The sequence below is a fragment of the Chaetodon trifascialis genome, chromosome 11 (genome assembly GCF_039877785.1).
Source record: "Chaetodon trifascialis isolate fChaTrf1 chromosome 11, fChaTrf1.hap1, whole genome shotgun sequence".
NCBI classification, from domain to species: Eukaryota; Metazoa; Chordata; class Actinopteri; order Chaetodontiformes; family Chaetodontidae; genus Chaetodon; species Chaetodon trifascialis.
The window spans coordinates 12,412,845-12,437,924 of record NC_092066.1 but is presented as its reverse complement, the minus strand read 5'-3'; the positions used below and the strand labels follow the sequence as shown (position 1 = coordinate 12,437,924).

Genomic DNA, 25,080 nt, shown 5'->3' with positions numbered 1-25,080 from the left:
GGGTGTCTGACATCTTTATGTTGGAGAAACATAAATAAACATTCAGCAAATTTCTCACAGGGCAATTGCTCTTTTAATAGCTTTTACTCCAGGCCTTGTGTTTACTTTATTAGAAAAAGACACAAATTAGGCTTTATAATGAACTCGTAGGTTGGCGCTGCCATGCAGTTATTAAAAAGGCAAATAATTTCCTTTAAAAATAGCAGAAAATGTTTTTCTTATGAAGGAGATTGCGGATAGAGAATATAAAAGTCTGAATCCCTGACTCGCTCAGTCGACAGTCATGGCCATCAGTCGTGTTCCTGAACACTGAAAAGGAAGTGAAGGAGAGAGAGAGAGAGAGAGAGAGAGAGAGAGAGAGAGAGAGAGAGGAGAGAGAGAGAGAGAGAGAGAGAGAGAGAGAGAGAGAGAGAGAGAGAGAGAGAGAGAGAGAGACACCTAACAAAGGCCGGGACAGTTTTGTTTGATAACCGATCATTATCAGCTGCTCTCTGTCCACCGTCCAAACAGCAGAGCAGAAAGCCTCACACAGCCACTTAAAACCAACAATGCCAGGCAGCACACCATTATCAACCATGTTTTTGAATAAATGCATCTCTGAGGGCTTTTTCCAGTGTGCAGGCAGCACAATAACGCTACAGGGGATGAAAATAATGCCATGAACACCTGTGCACTCTAATGCAAAGCAAAACATCAGCTTTGCATTAAATAATCCTGCAAAGCTTTTAATTTCCACATTAAGGCCTAGAAGGCCCATATACAAATTTTTAAAAATGGTTATTTCCATGACCTTCATTTTATCAAATATCTTCATACATGTGGGAATGCAAAAATGATTTTAAATGCTCAAACAAGAAAGGAGGCCAGTATGTGGCGATATGGTTACATCAGTGATATCTCAAATACCACAGAAGAACCTTATTCATGCTTTTCTGGCACACATCCAAGCAGTGCAAACGTCATCATTACCCAATTGTGCCGAAGTGAAAAATCTGCACATTTAAAAAAAATAAATAAATAAATAAATCAGCATTATTATGACCTAAAAAGTTGTTTGTGCGTGAACAAGAGGTGCAAATGCAGAGAAAACGTTTAAAAGTGTCCATATAGATATGGTCAAGACCTAAACTGCATCAGAGAGACAGCTGTTTGGTGCTTTTTGCTTCTGAAGGGGTGTGTTTAATGTTTAATTTCTCTATGTACGACATTCACTGGCACTAGATGTGGTACTAGAGCACCAGCATCTCACACCAAAACAAATGGGTGGGTTGGCCATGCTTCCCCCCTAACTAGCCACTGCATTCACAAAATCAGTAATTTTACCATCAAACCAACTTGGATTCTTGGTTTGTCTTTTCATCACTTACCAACTCTGCTTTGGTTGAAATAAACTCTTAATTCAGCAACTTAGATGTGAAAATCTTCTGGGGTTTTGCGAAGTTTTGTATGGGGGCGACCAGGTAGAGACAGCTCACCGCCAAACAGCTGCTGAGCATCTGGGGAGCTCTGGAGGAGAGAGCCAGCACAGAGCCGGAGCTTCATAAACACAAGGAGTAATGCCAGATTCTGCCCTGATCCAGAGCTGTTTACCAGCAGGAGGACAGCTCACAATTTACTTTTGAAAGCTTTGGGATTAAAAAGTGGATTTATCTTTACTTAGCCTCTGTTCGTCCATACTGACTACTGACTGGAGGGGAAATATACTTGACCTCATGAATGTACAGTGAGGAGAGGGGAAAAGGCAGAGAAGGAAACAACAGAAAGAACTCTGGTGAATTCAGTCAGAGGCTGAACGCAGAGACACGCAGACACACACGCACCTTCTGTGCTGTTGCTTGCTAGCTTACGGCTAATGTACAATAAAGTATTCTGCCCGGGGCAGATAAACACAAATGATCCTGCGGTCCAAGTCACGAAAAATTGCCCCCCTTTCAATTTCAGTTTCACAGGGAGGGACTCATAGTTGTTTGCTGCTATATTACTGTTCAAAATCTTATATGTAGAACCTTTGATCAATAACCCATTGGATTTGACTTCCAATAGTCAACATCTTGTACTGACTGCCAGCATGTTAAAATCTGACCTTTTCACACAGAGAATTGAATGTATTTTATACTTGGCACTCTCTCGGCAGAGCACTAGTTGTCACTGAGGACAGTGAGGTCAGCTCCACAGCATTTCTGCTCAGAATTTGGGCATTTTAGCAGCTGAGGACAATCACACGTGTGGTTGATTACAGTATTTTAACCCTTTTAACTGATGAATTTTACATGCAAGATATTTCCATCCATCCATCCATTTTCTATACCGCCTATCCCTTTTGGGGTTGCGGGGGGGCTGGAGCCTATCCCAGCTGTCAACGGGCGAGATGCGGGGTACACCCTGGACCGGTCGCCAGTCGATCGCAGGGCAACATATATACACAAACAACCATTCACGCTCACACTCACACCTAGGGGCAATTTTAGAGTCAAGATATTTCCATTCAGTAAATATTTCAGTATAGAGTAGTCTCCATCGATAGTGGTGTAGTCCACCATTCCCTCACTTGATTCAGATTACCAAAGGATTGATAAGAAAACAATGCATGCATGTCACTCTCCTTGCAGCCGTAGCAGAGCTGCACTGAATATCTGCTAACGCGAAGAAAACATCTTACTGTTGCTTCACATTAAACATGGGGTGGCTTTTATTGTGAAGGAGCCACAGCTAAACGCAATGTATTTGTTACTTTGATGACTGGAATGGTTCATCAAAAATGCCTCCACGTGCCTCCAAACTAGACATGGTCAGTTCTTGAGAGCGGATCATTTTTAATTTTTTGATCCATTTTTTTTTTTTTTTTGAGTGATGGAACAGGCTGCACACCTCCAACTGCCCAGCAAGGGGTTCAACCATCGCTGTGCACTGCTGCCCTGTGGAAAACTCACAGCACAAAATCAGCAGCTGCAATTATATTTGACTGATTTCTTTATTAGAACAGCGTGAGCTTGTTTGGTTGCATTAAAAGATTTTTAGTTTCTCTTCTGTTGAATTTCTGACAAAGCAGCTGTCCAGTGACTATTTGCTGTGGCAATAAACTGCATTTGCTGTTACAATTGTAATGTCTAGTGATGTCGCCAAATCATCCAGGACTGACGAATACAACCCAGATTAAAATAGTAAGTAAATAAATAAAGCAGGGTGTGCTAATGCGCTGATCCTTTTTGACATATACTCAATTGAAAACAGTACAAAGACAATATATTTCATGTTTTACCTCATCAGCGTCATTGATTTTTGTAAATGTCTGCTTATTCTGAATCTGTTGCAGCAACATGTTTCAAACAAGTTGGGACAGGAGCAGCAAAAGATGCTCCAAAAACACCTGTTTGGAACATTCCACAGGTAAACAGTTCATTGGTAACAGGTATAGTACCATGATTGGGCATGAATCCTGGAAAGGCTCAGTCAGGTGAGGATGGATGGATGTATAAAGGAGATAACTGCGTGGACTCAGGAACACTTCATAAAACTGTTATCTGTAAACACAGTTTGTTTGCAAATGATTGCACTGTTTTTAATTACGTTTTACGCAGCATCCCAACTTTTGGGGGGATTAGGATTTGAAGTAAAACAGTGCTGAGACTATTTCTACTATCTGCTCACAGTTTTCTGAGGGGTGAGGCTGTACGGTATGTGTAGGCTGCAGCCATCTTAAATATGAATTAACATCCAAATAGAATAAATAAAACAGCATGACTGTAATTTTAAATTATCCTCATGCACAACGCCAATAAAATCCTATCAATCAGTGATGGCTGTTGATTTAGGAACAAGCTGTTTCCATTCAGCCGCGGTGCCAGCTGTCAGCCCGGCCAACTCAATCATCAGTCACGTCGCCTTCGCCCTCTGGCCTGCCGTGACTCCTTCAGCTGTCCAACGGACAGCACACCTGCCTCTGCGAGTGTAAATACTGCTGTTTGCATCTCCACTCCCGCCCGCCGTGCCGCGGTCGTAAATCACAGGTTAAGGATAGAGCCGGCATGTGGGTAGTGCTTCATGGTTCATCACAGATCATTACTGTACTTAAAGGTCGTGAATTGGGCCCTGAGAATACACGCCCACGCTAGTAGTCTCTGAGTGATGAAAGGAAGTTTTCAGACTGCAGGTAGAGGCAGTTTTTCACTGTCTGGATATTACAGAGGGGTAATTAACAAGTCCACAAGTCTTTAATCACACTCATTATTGGTCTTCTACCAAGAGAGGACTTTCGGGGGGAAACAATTAATCTACCATTGTCTTGTCTTGAATTGTTTGGACACACACACATTATAAAAAAATGTACTTTGTATCGTTCCTTAGCCTTTGACCCTCATCAACATTTAAGTGTTTTCTGAGGGAGGGCAACCCTGCTGTTATAACCACAGAACCGCTTGTTTCCCATTCTTCCACATCACGAAGCCTGTGGGGGCGTCTGTATTACATACTGCACATTTAAATTCCAAGTTCATAAGCATCTGATCAATACTGCTTTATAGTTTCATTTTTTTTTACCATGTAGCCAGTTGCTGCATAGTATTTGAAGCTGAACTTGTCATATTTATTACATGAAGGGCTGCGATTGTGTTATTAGAGCTACTTTTCTTTGTATTTTATTGCCTCCAGCTTTAAATTACCTGCATGTGCTGGCATATTCTTTTCCTCCAACTGGTTTGTGACATTTACAGTACACAAAGGAGGCGGTTACATCTTCCCGCCACCCACCCGATTCCCATCTGATGATAAAAAAAAAGTCAAGTTTCAAATACTGCAAAGAAGCGTTTCTGCAAAGAAAGTCATGTTTCGGAAAATGTCTCTTTTTTCCAGTTTAAAGCTGGACTGCAGGACTTTTCCATATAAATACATATCTGTTACATTAACATGCTCACACAGTACTGATTCGGCTTATCATCTCCAGGTTAATCTCTCAGTATTTGGCAGTGTATCAGAGTTTTTCAATCTGGTGTTAATGGCAACATTTCCGTGCTGGAACACCGGTGGTGATGCATTTTATCTCAACCAACAGCAATTGGTTTGTCAGAGCTAAAGAGGCGAGGGGCAGCCATAGCTATGGAGTAGTCCACAGCGTCTTGGAGTATGGCAGAGCCTACGACATCAGCAGTGTTTGTGTAATTAGTCTCACTGCCAGAGGGGAGAGACATACATTCTGCACTGCTGCATTAAGTATAATTTCTTGTCTGTTTGCACATAATCTGCTATTATAGTTGATAAATGAAATGCATTCACTGTTTTAATGCAGTATTTGAGTTCATTTTAAAGGACCCTATGCACATGATATTCTTTATTATGTAATCAGCATTGTAAAATGTCTGTAGCGATATGAGATGAAATTGGTTTATTTTATGTGTTGCGTTTTTCCAGTTTCATTATGCAGCTTGCATTATATCAGTTTCAAATTACCTTGTTGACTGACTCATGAGTGTAGCTTTTTATGCTCTTAAGTCGACTGTGGTGCTGTATGTCCCATAAAAATACGTTTATGTGCTGAAATCCAAAATATTTTCTCCTGTGGGGCCCGAACAACAACATCTCTCCACTACCTGCACTCACATCTTTTCAAATCAAGACTCTTTCCTGAGGAAAAAGATTATCTTGACTGCACAACGCCCCACAGAGCAGCGTGGAACAGGCTTTTCTGTGAATGCCTCCAAACTCAAACCGTAATAAAAGATCCATAGAGATCATTGTGACAGCCTCAGGGACCAAAATGGGATTCTTCCAGGGGAAAACTGCACCACTGGAGAAAATAACTGTGAGGGAAATAGTAATACAGGTTGCCAGCAATGGAGGCTGACAATGTGGCCCCTGTTTGGCCTCCACAGTAGATCTCAGAAGTCCATTTACAGGATCTCCAAACCCTCAATCCTTCATTTACTGCTTGTGTCATATTAGGTTCCCATGAACATACAGTTTAACTTCCCCTCAAGGCTGCTGGGACCTAAATTTCCTTGAATTTAGGACTCTGACACTGCAGAGTGCAACATTTCCCAGAAAATGCAGCCTGCTGAGAAAGATCAAACATAGACAATACAACATCTAAAAGGGTCTCGATGCTTACAGCTTCATGGAACGCTGTGGAGCAATGAAGATGATATTGTGAGGGCTCAGATGAGAGAAAGAGATCTCCAGTGAGAGGACCTGCAGCCACGACAGTAACTAACAGGTTTCCTCCCCCATAGTTCACCTGAATAACTGTCTGCAAGCAGCCTGGTTTCATTGAGTTTGACTGCATTTGGTTTATCCTTTGTTCAGGCTGCACTCACATACAGTTTTCATAGCACTCACACCTCATCACTGATTTCACACATCATATTTTGCTTCTTTATAATTATCCTCTAAGACTGGCTTTCAAACTATCTGTAATGTTACAGCGTGTTCAGTGCTGAACATGACTCTCCACAGTGAAGGTCAAACGTCGAAGTAACAACTAGCGAGCGAGCAGAGGGTGGCTCGCTGGGGCCGAGTGAGCCGGTCACGATGCGTGTAATAAACATCAATGATAATGACAAGTAATTCTATGAAAGTTACAGCGACCCTAAAAGATCATTTCAGTCTCCCTCCTGAGTTCATTCCATCAAAGTGTCTTTTGAAGATTGCAGTAATTTATAAAAACACCCAAAAGGCGACTTTATGAAATTCCGGTCAAAAAGAAATTAAGCAAACAGAAGCTGAGTGCAGCTCTACTGAGTGGATACGACCAATAAAAAACAAAAGCGAGAAAATCATGTCAACAAGGAAACCGTAAAGTTGCTCATTAAGTATAGCACATGGGCAGCTGGCATATATACAAAAAGAGACGAGCAGGGTGAGTCAGCATGCATTTACAGAGCATTAACCCATCTGCTGATCCAGTTCTCGTAAAACAGACTTACGAGCCTCGTGAACTTTATGTGTGCCCATCAGTAGCTTACAAGAGGCTCATAAAATGAGAAGACGAACAAAGTTTAAAGATAACACTGCACTCTGGCAAGTTGTTATGGAAATTAGTTAGAGATGAAGTACAGCCACAAGGGTAATAAACAAGGAATTAACAGCAACATGTGCTGTACATTCAGATCAGGGAGCTACAAATCATCAAATAAACAAAAGTAACAGGTGTAAAAAATGTAATTCAGTGGGGCCAAAAGGAATTATAATGAATCACATACAATGATAGGATAATTAATATATCAGTGTTGTTCTATTCTTCTTAAAAAATGGAGTAGTACAGATACCGAGGGGAGTGATTAAAAGCAAATTAGAAGCATCTGAATGAATAGTGCTTCATCATTAGCCATTCGCTGTGGCTTTGAAAAGGTTTTCATCACACACAACTGCACGTCTCAAAGGACCCCCACCATCTAACACTAAAATTCTGCTCTGCTTTATGTTTAATTATTCTTTCTGTCTTTCTTTAGTAGTACTTCAGACCCAAAAGAGGACTTTTACACACACGCACACACGCACGCACGCACACACACACACACACACACACACACACACACACACACACACACACACACACACACACACACACACACACACACACACACACACACCAGCAGATAAAGCCAGAAAAGCTGCCCGCTCGCTCCACAGTTAAATGGAGGTAAATGAATCTTGTTAATGGGGCTTACAGCTTTGAAAAATACAAGATGCATTCGATTTTTTAAAAAAGTTTTAAGTTACATTTTCAAGATTAATGAAAAACAAAATTAAAAAAAAAATACTTTCACCTCATTGTTTTGGGGTGAATGCAGACATTAGAGACAGAGACTTCAAAACCTGGACAAATAAAACCAAAACTATCTTCATAGCTTGATGGCAATATTCTGTATTTTAAGAGAAACAACCCTTTTACTTAATCCTTTAAAATGGTGTAACATTAGGTTATAACCACACTAGCATGTGGCACGGTGGTACAGTGGTAACACTGTCGCCTCACAGCTATAAGGTCAGAGGATGCGTCAAATGCAGAGGAAATGATTTCACGAAGCATGGCGTGTGTGCAGTCTCCCCCCTGTGTGTGTTGTAAAGTAATATCTTAAATCTCAACTCTTAAATCTTAGCAGCTCTTAGCAGTGAGGCTGTATGTGAGGACAGGGTGCTTTGAGATGCTAGTGTCAGCATGCTAACATGCTTACAATGATGATGACTATTTAAAAATTTCACTCCAAATCATGAATGTCAACTGCTGCTGAAGCGCTGAAGAAAACGTCAGTGGATTCCCAAAGTGATGGGGCTGATATATATTTCCTGGCAATCCATCTAATATTCGAGATATTTCAGTCATGCAGAGAGACTGGCTGACCAGTATTCCCTGGAGCAATGCCGCCGCCATATAGTATTAGAATAGTAGTAGTTGTTGTAGTATTAGAAGTAGCATCCCTGAAACACTGAAACTATGAAAATATTGTGACAGCTTGTACACCGTCAGCTCTCTGCCAGAGCTCAGCGTCTCAGGGGACTTGGATGCAGTTTTGAAACGCTCATGTCAAACTCATATCATGTCAAAATGAATTCATATTTCAGGCATCAAGGCAGCCACAAGGACAAAACCCCAGGATGCACAGCTAGATCAGTGTGAGCTGCTAAGCCGTAAACTGAGTCTATCAAAGCCAGACAGTGTCTCACGGTTGCCTCACGCTCCCTGTGTGACGCTGATAGCATCAAGTGAAACATCTCGCCCTGCTGAGCTCCAAGGTGTCTGTCAACACTGAGATATACGTATTACTTTCTCTTTAATGAGACATCATGGCTAAACGCACCACAGACACACATCTGCACAGGGAGAATCCTTTTCATCTGTAGCCAAAAGTAAGTTGATGTTGGTTTTATAGTTGACTTTGATTGTAGTCACAGTGGAACAGCAGTTAGGGCATCTTTAGCTTCCTTAAAGTGATAGTTTTCTGAGTTAAATGACAAAGGCTGGCGCAGCTTACCAAATATAGTGCTGCATGATACAAAGCTGCGGAGCCACGCTTGGAGGCGGCTTGAAATGTGACTCCAATCTGATTTGCACAGACGCGTCTCAGTCTGGACACTCTGCTCGCTCAAATCGGATTTCAAAGTGATTTCTGCTTCTCTCACAGAGCACCACACCACGACGATGTCGAATCCAAAGAGATGGAAGTGCATCAGAGCTCAAATTAGGAAGGCTGTCAGTTTCTTAGAGCCCTTGGCGATCAGGATGCCCCAAGTGTATTTGGAAACTAGATTCAGTACATCTTGAACCAAAGTAAAATTTGCAGCAAGTTTAAATAAACTGTTGCTTTAAAATTAAATTTGTGAGAAAAGTTTATTTTTATCACAAATATCAGCTACAAAGTCGGAAAACCTTGTCCCATCGACAACTGTTTCATAGTAAATGTTTGTGCTGTTGAGGTCCGACGTTGTCTATTGGGGTGTATATTAAATATGTATCACGGCAAAAAAGCTGATAATGCATGATGGGACTGGGGAAGCACTCTGAGCATCACAGTGCAGCCTCTGCTTAACCACAATTAATGCCTATAAGGAAAGTGCATTAACATATTTCTGTGCTGGATCCTGTTGGTCTGGTTTTAGTCTTTACATCTCACCGTCAAGTCAGATTCAGGAAAAACTTAAGGTCTTCAATTCCATTTACACGCACATAGAGACGCAGATGCGAAGACAGTGCAGTGACAACGATTCTGAATCCACCAAAAATCCATTTCATTCCATTGTACTGCACATAAGCCGCTTTGTAGTACCATTTCGCATATGTTTATAACACTAAATTGCCCTTCAGCACGTCCCCAGAGATAGCCTGGTGTTTAAATTAACCAGCTGACAAATTTTTAGATCTAATGGCTATGATTTTGCAGCAAATTTTAAATAAAACAATAACTTATAACACGGGCTGTCATCTGAAGTGCTCATTATATCATCAGACAGTTTGAAAGCTTAATAAATAAATAAACAGCTCTGACATTTCCTCAAGCGTAGGAACAGCTTGTAATTTCTTTTGAAAATGTCTTTCAAGTGCTCAATAGCAGATTGATTAAAAGCATAATTAGAAAGGAGATGCTTAAAAGCTTCACAGGCGCACATTTAACAAATTGCAATCACGGGTCATATGTGTCCCCGAAGAGATTTTACACACTCACCTTCCACAGTCTCTCCACCCGGGACAACTTGCGTGTTTTCATTGTGATGGAGTGTCTGCATATGGACTGCCAGCGTTAGAAAGGGGCAGGAGCGAGGAGTGATGTAGATGCAGGGAGAGACGATGAATAATGACCTGGTCATAAAGGAGACACACCTCAGCTCTCAGTGAGAAAAATCCCATAGTCAGCATCTCAGCACTAAGTTCCAGACATCAAGTCGAAGAGAGCACCCACGTGGGTGCGTGTGTGGCTGTGGATGCTTGCGCCGGACTTCTTCTCGCTGAAACGCGGCCCTGCATCCTCAAGTGAAGGCTACGTCATCAAGGAGACCCCTAGCATGCTAACGAGAACTCGACACCTCACGCCGGAGGAGGTCACATCAGAGCCCCGAGGGAGAGTCAGACAGAGCGGGGTGTCTGGCAGCCGCTAACGGCCGCACTCATCTCTGAAACACAACCCCAGAAAAAGAGCGAGGAGTGATAAGGCCAAAGCGCTCGGGCCCTTCACAACAATCAGCACTGAACCACTTACCTGGGCCATTAGCTGCATCTTGCTGTTGAGCACAGATCAGCATTACACACCACACGCAGAGCTGGGCCACTTTATGGCACTTTTCACTCAGGGTTGTTTATCCTGTCTCCCGTCTACTTTTCTCCCAGGAGCAATTTACCCACAATACCACCTTTCTGGATTGATAAAAGCGCTGCTTGTGCAGCTGCAGGCTGATGCAGGCTAGAATTTCAGGAAAGCTTGAGAGGTCAAAGAAAAGAAGGCCTAGTAAAACTAATACCTGCAAGGCGTCACATATTCTCTGTGGCCTCAAGGCTTTGCACGAATGCCAGATGCAGTGTTAAATGTGGCTACTGCTGGAGTCTCTCCCTTTTGAGCTTCTTTTGCTTGCGAATGATTAAAAAAGGTAGAAAATGATCATTACTAGAAACTAAAAATACTCAGGAAGCACAAAGTTGTGATATTAATATAACTTAAAGACACACTAGTATATACCTCTATATTAACACGAAATGAATATGTGCAGTTGGCAATTAGAGGGGGATGAGGGGGCACGTCATCCAGCCTGTTTGATCACCTGCAAAATGATCAAAATGCATCCCAGTTGTTAGTCCACCATCTCCCATCTCATCCCCTAGTAACAGAGAGAGTGCAGGAGCCGAGGTGTTGTTTAGTTGAATATGTTAGTCTAGTCTGCCTGACTCATTGATCTTTCATCTGACTTGCGGAAGTGAGAATCCGTGGCTCCGACCACGGCTCTAAAATATCAGCAGCCTCACTGTGCTGCGTATTGATAAATCCATGTTGCTGTCTGTGGTGCTGAAGTTGCAGATGGATTTGTAGCTGCTCCTTTTTCTCTCAGTCCCACTCTTCTCTCAGTTTCATCTTGGATATATATATATACTCAATAGGAAAGTGTCACCTTCATGATCAAAGTGACAAGAAGCAACATGTAGCCATGGCAGAGCTGAGGATCGCAGACACACTGCTGCCTGTAGTTTTCCTGTAATTGTCACCCGATTCTGCAGTGACCCTCAGCAGTGAATATTGGACTTTCATCCATCACTGTCATGTCATTCCATGTCTGCTTCATTAGCATAGGTTACTGTTTGCTTACACGTTCACCATATCGACTTTACGAATTAATGATACGTCAACGTTGAGTTCACAGCTTATTGTGCTGCCCCCAAGAGGCCAAAACAATTCATGCAAACATTCTCTTTAACCTAAAATATACCTGTAGAAGTTGGATGTTTGCGCAAAATTTAAAATGTTCAGATGCATGTCATGCAACTGCTGTTCAGGCAGAGGTCCATCCAACAAGAAAACATCATGTTATAAGCTATCGAGCTGACAGGCAGACTGATGGAAGGACAGACATAATTTTCCTTGTGAAGCTAATATTTGTCTCAACATATACACTGCAGTGTCAGCACAGCAAGATGTCCCCCTAAACACATTCAGCAACAAAGTCTCTGTATTCCCATGATGCAACAGCCAGACTGGTGAGGGGAGGACCATCAATCATCATGGTTCGGCTTTCCTGTCTTTGCAGGGGTACAATTTGACAGACTGCCAGATCCAGAATAGCGAATCGCTCAATAGCGCTCCCCATTCTCTCCACCTCTGCTATACCAAACAATCATTATCTCCCCCATCGCTGTTCTGCTCCATGTGAGCACCACACCGAACATCATCACAGAAGTGAGCACTCGGCTCCCAGCTCAGTGGAAAGCAATCTTCTTCCCACCTCCCCAGAGCTCTGGGACTCATACAGACCCCTGACTCCTGGCTTTGAGGAACAGGAGAGAAATGTTGACTGGAAATGACAATGTAGACGCAGCAGAAGCACCACAATATGTGCCTCTGCAATGACAATGACACACACGTGCCTCTACACAAGAGGTAAGTTAGTGGATATACACACCAGCACACACAACACATGCCCAGTTTAGAGCAAACAACTTGTTACTCCATGCTGAGGCTGACCGGTCATCTTCATGCTGAGCTTTCTAACAGAAATGGATACAAACCCACCATCATGGCTGGAGGGACAAACATCTCTCTCCTGTCGCTCCTCACAAGACTAGAAGGCACAGAAAAGTCTGGTGAGGGTGCAACATGAAAAGCAATCCCATGTGTTATTCATCAGAAGACTAGAGCCTGGAGGCAGGACAAGGTCCGCCGTGGCATCATTCTGTGAGTGAACCAACACAAATGGACTTGTGTCACAGCAGACTTTTTGACCTGTCAAACACAAGCCTAACAGCGGCACTCATAATGGCTGCCTCTGTTTCCTGGGCGTAATTGTAGTAGCGTTAGTTTAATGACAAGGTATATTGACACATAAATGGAACACAGCCGTCATCAATGTTGTTAGTTACACCTGCAGTGACAAGTCAGAGCATCAGATGTGAAAAGACCATTTCAAGATATCATCATACAGCACTGCTAGAATGTACCTTAAAATAAACTGTTTTACACCCCTCTTGCGTTAGCTGGAAAATACACTGTCATGAAGGTGACAGGAGGGCTGTGCCCTGAGCTCATGAAAGGTTGACTTTTTAGAGACGCGTGGTTCTCACAGGACAGCGATGCTACAGGCATATGCCGATCTTATAGAGTATGATGCATTGCTGCAGATTAAACGACACAACTGTATATAGTTCAAATGAGATCAACCACAAACATCCAGAGCAGTAAAATCCACCGTACACATGAATGCAGCAGTACTGTTAAACCACAAACATCAGATATAATAGTGAAACACTGACAGGGAGCATCTGACTGCAGAATAGTACTTAATAATGATAATACTTGTGGTGTTAGTACATTTACTTCTTCCACCAATGCCACAAAGTTACTGAAGCTGCACCACAAGTGTACAGTGTTTGACCGGGCAGGATCGCTCAATATGTTTAGAGCTACAGACTGGTCCTGGTTTTAGCTCACTTCCTAATTAAAGATGTTTTCTGTTTCTGTAACTTGGCTGCTGTAATATGGGCAGTTCAGCCGTTCAGAGAGCTGTCCTTAGAGGAACAGTTTGACATTTTGAGAAATACAAATATTCCCTTTCTTGCCGAGAGTTAGATAAGAAGATCAACATCACTCACATGTCTGTAAGGTAAATATGAAGATGAGATACCACCAGCAGACGCTTGATGGTGTGTTTAGCTTAGGGCAAAGAGTGGACAAGGGGGATTCAGCCAGCTTGGCTCCAAAGGTAAATTAAAAAATGAGCCTACCAGGGCCTCTAAAGCTAACTAATTAACACTTTATATATCTCATTTGTTTAATCCATACAACACACACACACACACACACACACACACACACACACACACACACACACACACACACACACACACACACACACAAATGAAATATAACATGTTAATGAGGGAGTTTAGGAGCTGCTAGCAGGCTGTTTTTGTTACCTCTGGACAGAGCGAGGCTAGCTGCTTCTCCCTTTTCCCTAGCAGTCTTTGTGCTAAGCTAAGCTAACCCGCTTCTGGCTAGCTTCACCTTTAATGGACAGACATGAGGGTGGCATCAATCTTCTCGTCTCACTGCCCGCATTCTCATGCAGCTCATTCTCAGCCTCAAGAATGATTTGATATTTAAGCATCAGGACAGAGATCTAAATGCATCTAAACACAAGCTATCAGAGTATCCTTTTCATCTGCAGTGACCCTGCTGCTGCAAATGCACAAAAGCGACAGCCACTTGTTGCTTCTCCTGTTGTTTCCTTCAAGGATTTACAGCACCGTTCTGCAACATGACCCTGTTGACTTTGCAGTGCGGCTTTCCTTTTGCCTTGTGTTCATGTACCATTTAAATGATGTTGTGTGTGTGTGTGTGTGCGTGTGTCTCCCAGGGGTGTGTCGCTGCTGTATCATGGCGTGGTCGATAAGGGAATCTGCTTGTGTGACACAACTGATTACTGCTGCCTGGTCTCAGCCCAGAAAAAGACTGTGAGAGGACTCTGGAGAAATGGCAGCTCCGCACCGCTGCTCTAATTCTAGCAGACAGAAATGTTATAGGAGAAATTTCCTTCACTTGCTTTAAAGTTCTGTCTTCATTATTAATGATCTACTTCGGATCTAATTCTCTTTCGAATCGGAGAGCGAACATTTTGTAAACATGAACGTTGCTGCACAGTAGCAGAAGATGAGACAGCAGAGAGGGGACGGTCCAGCACTTTGCTCAAAGACACTTCAGCACAACACACTGCTGCTGTGGGATACAGAAGCTGAAACGCACCCTCTGTTTTCATTACACAATATCTGCAACTGATGCAATCACTTGAGCCTATTCTCCATCTTCGTTTAAATGTTAAGTGATGCCACTGATGATGGCACTGTCTGCAGGTGAGAAATCCCTCAGCGTGGCTGGCATAACCTTTCCAATCCTAGTGAGACGTGACATTATGTTCCTCTCCTTTGATCTGGATGAGACACTTTTATCTGTGGCAGCTGGATGGTTTTCGTTACAGAGGCTGTGTAGAAAAAGCAACTTCCTTTTTCAGTTTTTCTGGCTTTATTGGTCCTGATGCTACAGCAGGGGTAAATATCTCGCCTGAGCCTGCATTCGCCAGAAGCAAAGCCTGAGCTCACCTACTGTACTGTATGCCGACGTGTACAGTACAGTGTAGAGTTGCTGCATTGATTGGAACACAACAGTCTCTAGTGGCAAAACAGACACAGTGCACGGAAAAGCTGCAAGAAATGTTTTTCCTGCGTGTGCTTGGTATTTTAAACATCAATGAGCTGACGCAGTCCACAAGATAAAAACTGTTATATTCACAAATGGCAGGAGGAGTAAACTAAAGCTTGATCTACAATAGTTGAACTTTCCTCCCTCTAAAAGAGCCGCACGGCTGATCATCAACCACGCAACCAATAAAGCTAATCCTCAAAAGAGAAACACAGAAAAGATGCCTCGAAGAGCCTCAACTTATAAATAAAGGATAGAGACACGAACACAGGGAGAAAAGGAAATGGGAACGAGCTGGGTTAGAAGACAGTTAAATTTAGCAACACACTCACATAAAGTTCAAATAAGCTGCAGAAATCTTTAAGATCCACCGTGAAGTTACATCTGCGGAGTGAGCTAATCTCCTGTGAAAAGCAGAGAGGAGCTGTGACTGTCATCAGGAAGCAGAAGATCAAAAAACGAAGGCTGACAAAAGGAGTGATTTTTTTTTTTTCCTCTTACTGTGTGAATATTTAATCAGGTAAATTTCAACCACACAGCTACTGTTAAAATGAAACTCTGTGTGAGAAGTGAAGGGGAGTGAAAATGTGATATGAATAAAACTCAAAATGCCTACATGGAGCCTTGACGACAGCCGATGATGTGTTTGTTACTTCACATGATCTTCGGAGCAGAAAGTCTACCATAAGAGACTCACGCTCAGCGTCAGCCATTCTGCAAGATCCTGGTCTCATCAGGGAGTAATAAGGCTGCTCTGTATTTAAACACTGACTAATACCCACTGTCAGTGTGTGTAATAATACAGTAAATCATCAAAGAAAGAGGGATGGTCTCCCGGCGAGGCAGCGGCCTGCTGACGCGCTGTTGACAGGTCCATGGAGGTGGTGGGGGGACGGCAGAGTGGCAGGGGATGATCGATGGCGTGTCAACAGAGCGTTGAGGTGCTGCGTGGGGGGATGGATGACCTGTTGAGACGCCCTCTGAGAGCAGAGGAGCAAAAAAAAAAAAAACAATAGAAAAACAGGTCGATAGTGAATAAGTCTGTCAGCAGCAACCAAGCCAATGAAACAGGAGTCGAGGGTGATATTCATTAGGAGACAATGGAAAATTTTTAGAGCGGAGGGCGAAAAAAACACCTCATGCTCGTTAAGGTGGACGTAGCATGTTGCATGACGTGAGCGCAGGACCCTCAGAGTGCAATGTGAGAGCTGCGTCATCTCCAGATGGCAGTCAGATCCACCAGCAAGCATCAGTGTGTGTGTGTGTGTGTGTGTGTGTTCCCAGAGCTTACAGCCTCACCCTCTCCACCTTTGCAACCATGGCAACGGCGAGCAAGAGGTCCTGCTGAGGGTGCTGTGCTGTCCTGAGGGGAGGAGCTGCACTGGGTGACTGTGAATCTGTCTTGTGTAGGTTTGAAGGGCCAACAACCTTTCAGATTAGTTTCAGCTTATTTCTGATGATGCCATTGCATTCAGTTTGTCTTTTGTTACCTGGAAATAGAGTTTTATGTTTGGGCTTTGATTTGTTGCCTTGTGCTCTAAAAACAAATACATCTTGCATTTTAGCTCAAATTTGTTATAAAGTTTTGAGATTTGCTTTATGGTCCAGCCAAGGCCTTAAAGCTGTTCTAATCAATATGTTTGTATTGACAATGGGTCGCATGACTTTATGTGATGTGAAAGGGCTCCTGCTTATACTGCAGCACAAACTCTGCAGTTCTCCTCAACATTCCTCAGTTTGCTCTTTTTTTCTTTCGGGAATGCATCTTAACTGTTTTGCGTCACTCTCGCCACATTCATAGCCTTATCTTTAGCAAATAAAGCTCTAAAACCCCAAACCTGCACAGCACCAAACAAGCAGACAGACAAAGTACCCGACTATCTGGTGAACATGGTGGCGCATTTAGCAGCTAAAATTTCCCCTGGGAGTTGGCTGGAGAGCAAAACGGAGCTAAAAGAGTGTTAACACCGGGCTTAATTTTGTCAGGTGGACTGAAACACGACTCCAGACGAATGCTAATGTTGCTCCGTGACTGCTGGATGCATACATGAGCCACTGTTTGGTAACAAGATTGCTGGAAACAATGATTAGGCGATGATGTGTCATTGTTGTGTTTAGAGCTTATTTTCACTAAAAAAATCAGTTAATTGGTTCATATATATATATATGTTAATAAACCTGTTATATATATAATAGATTTGTAGGTTTAAGAATTTCATCGTTTTAACAAACATATTATGAGATCATGCAAAAGTTCCCAGGATCAAGTTAGATTTTTATCTGTGTACTATTTCTTTGCATGTGCCATTATAGTAAATTGCCACAAGTGAAACAGCAGGTAAAATGTGACCACGACAACAAACTATAATGCAAACAAGTTGACTGGTGATGTTTAAAGTGCTGACCATGGAAACCAAAGTCCCAGCCAGGGATGGTTGTTGCATGTCATTCCCTACCTATCTCTCCTCTCATCTCTCAACTGTTGATGCTGTTAAATCCACAAAAGTATCCCCAAACATGTGCTTTGACATCTGGCTTTTTGCACTGGACTGTACGTTGAGGGTCGGGGGTCACCTCAGGACACACCATCATTTTGGATGAGTGCAGCAGTAACAAAGTCAGTGGCAGCCATCAGTAAGCACCTGAAATATGCAGTTAGTCCGGCCGCAGAGATAATGAGGACAGCTCATCACATCTCGCTGCTCTCTCTTTCTTTTATCTGGCCGTTCTCGTTGAGCTCCGTCTGGCTGATTTATCTGAGCTCCGGACCTCAAAGGAAGCACAGAGCTAAACTAAGACTTGGGAACCAGGCCAAACTGTCTAACTCAGATCTGGAGTATCTCTAAGTAGAAGGCACAGTTAAGTGCATATGAGGACAGGCAGGATGTGTGTGTGTGTGTGTGTGTGTGTGTGTGTGTGTGTGTGTGTGTGTGTGTGTGTGTGTGTGTGTGTGTGTGTGTGTGTGTGTGTGTGTGTGTGTGTGTGTGTGTGTGTGTGAGCCCTGGGCAGTAGTATCCAATGTGAATTAAATCACGCTGTCTGTGATTTATGATTCACTCTTTTTGAGCTGCAGTTTCCTCCGATCCAAAACAGGGCAACACAATTATGAGGACAAGGAATTTACCTTTGATAAAGTACAATTTCACCTACGTGAAACTTCAGTAAATCATTTTAAAGATGACTGCCATGCAGGTGTAATAACGCCTTACAGGATGAAGGACTACAACATATAGCCAAGAATACATCTTGAAATATAATACGCTCTAAAAGCACTCCAGTAATCTCTAAAGAGAAATCAGAACACTCATCGCTCTTTGTGTTCACCCCCAGAGACGTAGCCTGTGCAACCTTGATTTTCCAAAACCACCATCTTTGCCTTCAGTCTCCTCAGGGACAATATCGCACTCTCTTTTCTTTCTGATTTCAAGCTGAAACAGGCCATTAAAAGTAATATTAAAACACATTTTTAGTGTACTTTCAATCAAAAATCTGTAGCCGAGGTGAAGGAAAACATGACTGATGCATTATAGAGCAGCATGCCAGTCTCAGATTAAAGGAGCCCTGTAGGAAATGAGCTTTCCACTACTGACTAGTGCTTCGAGTTAAAAAGGAATTCACGGTGGCTGTCACAAAATCACAATAAGCAAACAGCGAGGTTTACAGATTTGGAGCAAAAAATGTTTTGTTTGCTTATAAAACATACATTTCTGTGATGAGGAAAAGCATTTAAAAAAAGATTAAATGATTATGTATAAACTCATTAATGTAATTAAGACACAAGCCTGAAATCACTGATTATACTACAGTCCATGTTGAAAGCTCTGAGATCTAGCCTGAGGCAGGAACCCATGTGCCTTAATTATAATCAGTAAAATGTCAAAGTCATTTAGGAGTCTGGCAGGTAATGAATCCAAAAACTGTAAAACCACATAGTTTTGTTAAGCAGAGAAAGTTCAGATCGCCAAATCACAAACAAGGCTTAGAGTTAACTATTTTCATTGGCACTTTAAGGATAACTGTTCCTTAAAATGCCTCTAATAATGTCTAACAATTTTCAAGGGAATTTCCTTCAAGTTTGGTCTCATATCTTAATTTATAATATAAATAAGGAAACTTAAAAGAAAGTAAACATTCCCATTAATTTTACTGTGAAAATGTACTGCCTCATATTTATTGTACTTGTTGCATTTCATTTGTATTTTTATGCTTATTGCTTTGTCAATGTAATGGTCTTTGCAGGTATTATGTGCACAGATTTGTTCATTTATCTGCTATTAGATGATTTCCCGGAAGTTATTTGTGCCTCATGTTGCATCATGGCCTTTATGTGTTGGAAAAGTTCACAAAAAAACAGACGGACAAAATGAAGTCAAACTATTTGAGTGAGAACCTGCATGAATAATCACGTTGTCACTCCGTACACATTATTAGACTGTGACCAATGCAGAGTCACATGTCGTCTTTCATTATCTCACCAGCAGAGAGAAATGTTTTCTCTGCTGTGCATAAAGAAGACACTGCAGGCTATGAGAGTGTCCCTGGGCTCCGGTCTCAAGGTGAAATGTCAGCGTATTTCACCTTCACATACAACAACAATCAATTAAGGACACTCACGGATTTCTATTAGCAGTAAAGGGTAGTGAGGAGGAGAAAGAACTACTGCTGATGTCTCCTTGGGTGACTCAAACTCCACTTCAAAATACTGATGCTTACACACTGAGCAAAGCAACAATTAATCAATTCCACACACACACTTACACACACATCTCTCCTACAAACAAAGACGCAGCGCCTGCATTCTGTGAGTATAAGAGCTCAGAGGAATGCTGCGGTGAACAAATTAAACAGTTGTTTACAGAAAACATTTTTTTTTTTGGTTTAAAAAAAGCAGCTCAACCTGCATCTTGGAACTGAGGGATATTAGAAACGAGCTGAGCAAGCATGCAGGTAAATATCTGCATAATTTAATGAAATTCAAGACATTTGGGATTCAGTTTTTGCCCTTTCTCGTTGCAAAATAAATGGAAACAACAATAGCACGTTCAAACTTTAACTGAGGGGGAAGGAGTTGGAAAAAGCACTCCTTGAAATGGTCTCCCCATCTCCTGAGGCTAAAGGCAATTTCATGCTCCAGCACGACTCATGGGGACATCAGGACTAAAGGTGACCTCAAGGTTAACAGTGCAAACCTAATAAATATGTTGGAAAGCAAGCAGTATAATAACAGCTCCTGGTTACACTCCTAAAATGCAATCCAGTCATTTAATTGCCACACACAAAAAAACATGATTTCTAATTTTCCAGCAATGAGGTACCTCATAAAATGCCCATAGAAGCTCTTAAATGAAGTGCAAGGATTATGGGGAGCACTGTGTCCAGCCAAGGTGCTGTTGTTGACAGCGCAAGCAGTGTCAGCGTTCAGCCTGTTGCCAACCTTATCACTTGATTCTTGATGTGACAGACATCAATAATTCAGAGGTACATCACAGTGTTGGCAGCTATTTAAAGATAAAAGGCCGGTCAAGTGTTTGCTGGAGGTTTGAACCGGTGTCATCTGCAAACAGGCGACACACGTACTAACAATCACTTCATGGGGCATTCATAGAGGCGGAGTTTACATGTTGTCAAGCGAACTGAAGACTGAAGCAGCTGTGGTTGCTTGCTCTTCTCTTTGGCTCATGGAGGACTAATCAGGACTATTTGCTTCTGAGGTCTGTGGTTGAAAAAAGAAAAAAAACATCAGAAACAACCTCAGGTATCATAATGATGGAGGCAAGAAAGCCAAAAAGGTTTGGAGAGTACAACACTGCATGTTGGAGAAGAGTGCAGTGTGATTCATTTTGATGAACTTGTAACTACTGAAGTGAATGTTCCGCATTTTGCTCTGTTCGCATTCTCACAGAGATAAAGTAAAGACAAGCTGGACAACGTCAACCCAAAGTGGCACAAAGCTCTACAAATACTAAGGTACATATACTGGCTCAGGTGAGGAAAGTTAATTCAGCAACAACGTGGCCAAACATCATGGGCCGAGCCAAACGAAAGCCGCCGTGGCTGAGAAGTGAACCGCAGATCTTCAAAAATGTCAAACTGGATAGATTTTACTTATCTCTCTGAATGCAAGATGTGTAACGAGCAGCAGTGGGTCAAAGGTTGCTGGAGACAGTTTCACAGCTCATCCAAAAGGCCTAACGTTCCCATAGAAGTCTTCCCCTTTGACTAAATTTAGATTTTCTGGCTCTCGAACAGTAACTGCCAAGATGGTGACCAACATCCAGGACCAAAGGAAAAAAAAAAAAAATCAAAGCTTTAAAATGATCTTTCAGAAAACATGATCTTTGTGATGCCACACACAGCGCCAGAGGAATACACACAGAATGACATCAGGCAGATTTTCACATCATCATCATCATCTTCTTCTTCTTCATCATCATCTTAAGTCTGTTAGACACCTGCAATGATGTGGTCGCTCTAAAAAAATAAAAAATAAAAAACAGCGGCCAGATCAGCTTCCACAGGCTGACTCTGAAGACAACTTAACCAATAAAAAACATACATTTCAAGCAAAAGTGCAGCTGAAATGGAATAGAAAGCAACCTTTTAAAACTTTGTCACCACCCTGTAAAAGTGAAACCAATAAGAGAGCTTTCATATCGGCTGGGATATTCTCTATAGGCCTGTGACTGTGTGTCTATATACATTATAGAGAGTGTGCGTCTCTTTGAATGGGAATTATCTAATATACACATCTGGAGAGTTTTCATAAGGGGGGATTATGTCGGCAAATAAAGTAGAAGTCTCTTACATCCTGATCCTCCTGCAAGCATTTCTTGCGGTACTGGACGTGAAGTCTGCCGTCGACGACCTGCTGAGGGGTCTTCGCCGCGTTTTCCTCGTCTGCAACCTGTCCACCGAGAAGGTGGCTGGCCTCAGGTGGGTGCGGGAAGGAATTGGTCGTGTTGATCTTCCCGGTGAATCTCTGATAGAGCGAAGCCATAATAAAGGTCCAGTCCAGATAAAACAACTTACAGCATGTCAAAGCCCCAGACGGCTCTTGCCTGATTCGGGTTTTTTGGGGTGAGGGTGGGGGGTGGGGGGGTTGATCTATTGGTTTTCTGTGCGCTTCGAGGAGAACCGATGGCAGGCAGCCAGTTTTCCACCTCCGGGATGGAGCAAAAACAGATCAGGTGAAGATACTGAGCTAATAAATAAGCATCTATGGATAGTGGCTAACTCACAGCGTGAATTGATGGACCGATATAAAGCCGAATCCTTCGCAGCGATGTCCTTTTAGCTTTGTCCAGGCGCACAGCAGACTGGTGGGCTGAAGGTGTCAATAGTTGCTCTCATCTGTATTCACAACACGTTGTCTCCCCTCTTCAGTTCCCTGATGCCTCCTTATAGCGAGATAGCAGGCGGGTGCGCCGACTTTCCGATCAGACATTCGATTCCCCGCCAGACTGCGGGCGATTGTCCACAAAATTAAACAGCAAAAGATAATGTTCCGTCACTTTCGGCTCTGTTTTTGGCGGACTGTCCTCACGCATGAAGCGTGAGAAGGACGCAGACAGCCCGGCGGTACTCTCCGCAGACGCGCTCTGCATGAGAAGTGACCAGCACTGAGAGAGCAGCGCTACTGTCACCGCGCTTCTCCGGCTGCTGTTTTACGCACAAACATGCACCAGCAGTGCACAAGAGCAACCTGTTTCACCTTCATTTTAAACCTCTAATGAACAAGTCGCGCTCATTTATGATTTCATGCACGGAATCATAAACATTTTCTCCCAAATGATTGCATATGGTCCCATGGCGGCGCTCGAGTGCCTCTCTGTGGCGCACCGGATTAGGGCAGGCTAACCGCACACCTCTAAAGAGGTCAGCTTCAGGTGTAAAGCAGCAAATATTCTTGTTTTTGCTCATGCTTTTTGCTGAGAAGAAACAGCTCTTGCAAATCTTGTCAAGTATAAGCCGAGATCAATAAACCTACCTTCATATTCCATTTCCTTTTTCCTGAAATCACTAGAAAACGCATCCATATGCAGCAAAATCCGAATAAAATGTAAAGAATTTATCTTTGGTGTTCATACAAACTAACTTACATGAACCTCTCTCCTGCAGCGCCTTCTAGTCTCACAAATACTTTCCTCTGTATCCATCTTACACTAATAACTCAAACCATGAAAGTGTCTCGTCCTCCTGGTAATTTATGCAGTTTCCCTCCTGCTACAATATATTTCATTCAGTCCACATCCACAAGTGTTATTCATCTCATACACTACATTGCAAGTGATTTCATGCTTGAAATGCCCAGAGAGGCCAAAGCAATGCAGCTCTCTGGTAAATGCAGAATATTGGCTTATATGTGGTGGAGGGGAAGGGGGAGAGGCTCTTGAGTTAAAGTGTTAAAATCTCTGCCATCCCTGTCATGAATGCCACAGGCGAACACCCCTCAGCCTCTCACTGTGACAGCTCAAACTATCACTCCACCAGGGCGAGCTGCATTTCTGGGAAATAGGTCATCTTCACAGGGGTGCAACTTCAAAAGCAGCACTAAAGCATGGCTCCAAACAGCCCCGCATGCATACTGTTGTATAAAACTGTTCTGCATCTCCCATTAAGTCAAATCAAGTTTATTTTGTAATCGTTCGCGAGGAGTACTCAAGGCTGACTGACTACAACAGCAGAAATGAAAAATATTCTATATTGGACATTGGACACTGAACAGAGAGTTAGCTTCAATTAATTTTTTTTTGTATTTTTTTTTTTTTTTTTTACAAATGGTGAGTCATCTCTAGCTCTGACAGAATTGCTGGAGGCTCATTGATTCATGGCTTGAATTATGAATGTAACCTCTATAATAGGATATGCATCTGGAATACAGAATATTGATTTCAAAAGGTTTGGACATTCATTCAAAAACAAGGACATAGGACAGTACTGCCTTTGCCTAATTAAAGTTAGTCCCTATCCCTCCCATCCTCTTTGGTTTGAATCAATTCCCCTTTGACTTTGAGTATGGTTCATAAATTAATTGAACCACAACTTAGCTTGGTGCTTTTGCATGCTTTTTAATTGCAGCTGCAGATTTATGTTGTGGGCAGAGCGTGCAGGCTTCCAGCAGCCTCCTCTTACACGCTGGCTCGCCTTGGTCCCTGTCATCATTTGTTTCCCTAGTTCATAAATGCCTTCCCTGGGTCTGCGCACCCCCGGGGAAATAGGTCCAAGTCACTTGACATCCATCCCAGCCTCTCTGATAGATGTCTTCCAATCTCCCTCACCTTGTTGGTGAGCCATTGTGAACCGCCTGGCTGCTTTAATGCTCCCCTCAGGACCGTGCCGGGGAGCCTGGGCTCAGCTTGACTCCCCTATCGCCTCCTCGCAGATACAGCAGCTGACTGGAGCTACGCCTTCCCCCAACTCTCACAAACATCACTGCAGTCAAGCTCTGTGTTGTAAGAAGCAAAAAAAATTGGAGAGGCATGTAATAACAGCTATAATGATGATGATAGCTGCAGCAAACCTAGTACCTCTGCAGGTAGCTAATGGTGTTATAGGAGCCAGGACAAGCAAAGACATATACAGGACATTGCAATTATATTTCAAGCTTATAACGGATGTATTTTCTTCTGCATGATATAATGTGCTTTATGATGCTGTGAGTGATGGTTTTATGAGGCTCTGCTGTGCAATAAACTCCCCTGGG

General features: G+C 42.7%; 1 protein-coding gene across 1 annotated transcript in view; it reads right to left on the bottom strand.

The window, feature by feature from the left end:
* Positions 1 to 22,494, bottom strand: part of LOC139338747 (A-type potassium channel modulatory protein DPP6-like) — a 61,234-nt gene extending 38,740 nt beyond the window's left edge. The window contains exon 1 of the mRNA XM_070974000.1: positions 22,183 to 22,494. Coding sequence (XP_070830101.1) covers positions 22,183 to 22,374 — 192 coding nt within the window. The 5' untranslated portion in view covers positions 22,375 to 22,494. The remainder of the gene's footprint in view (positions 1 to 22,182) is intronic.
* Between the last annotated feature and the right edge of the window lie 2,586 nt (positions 22,495 to 25,080).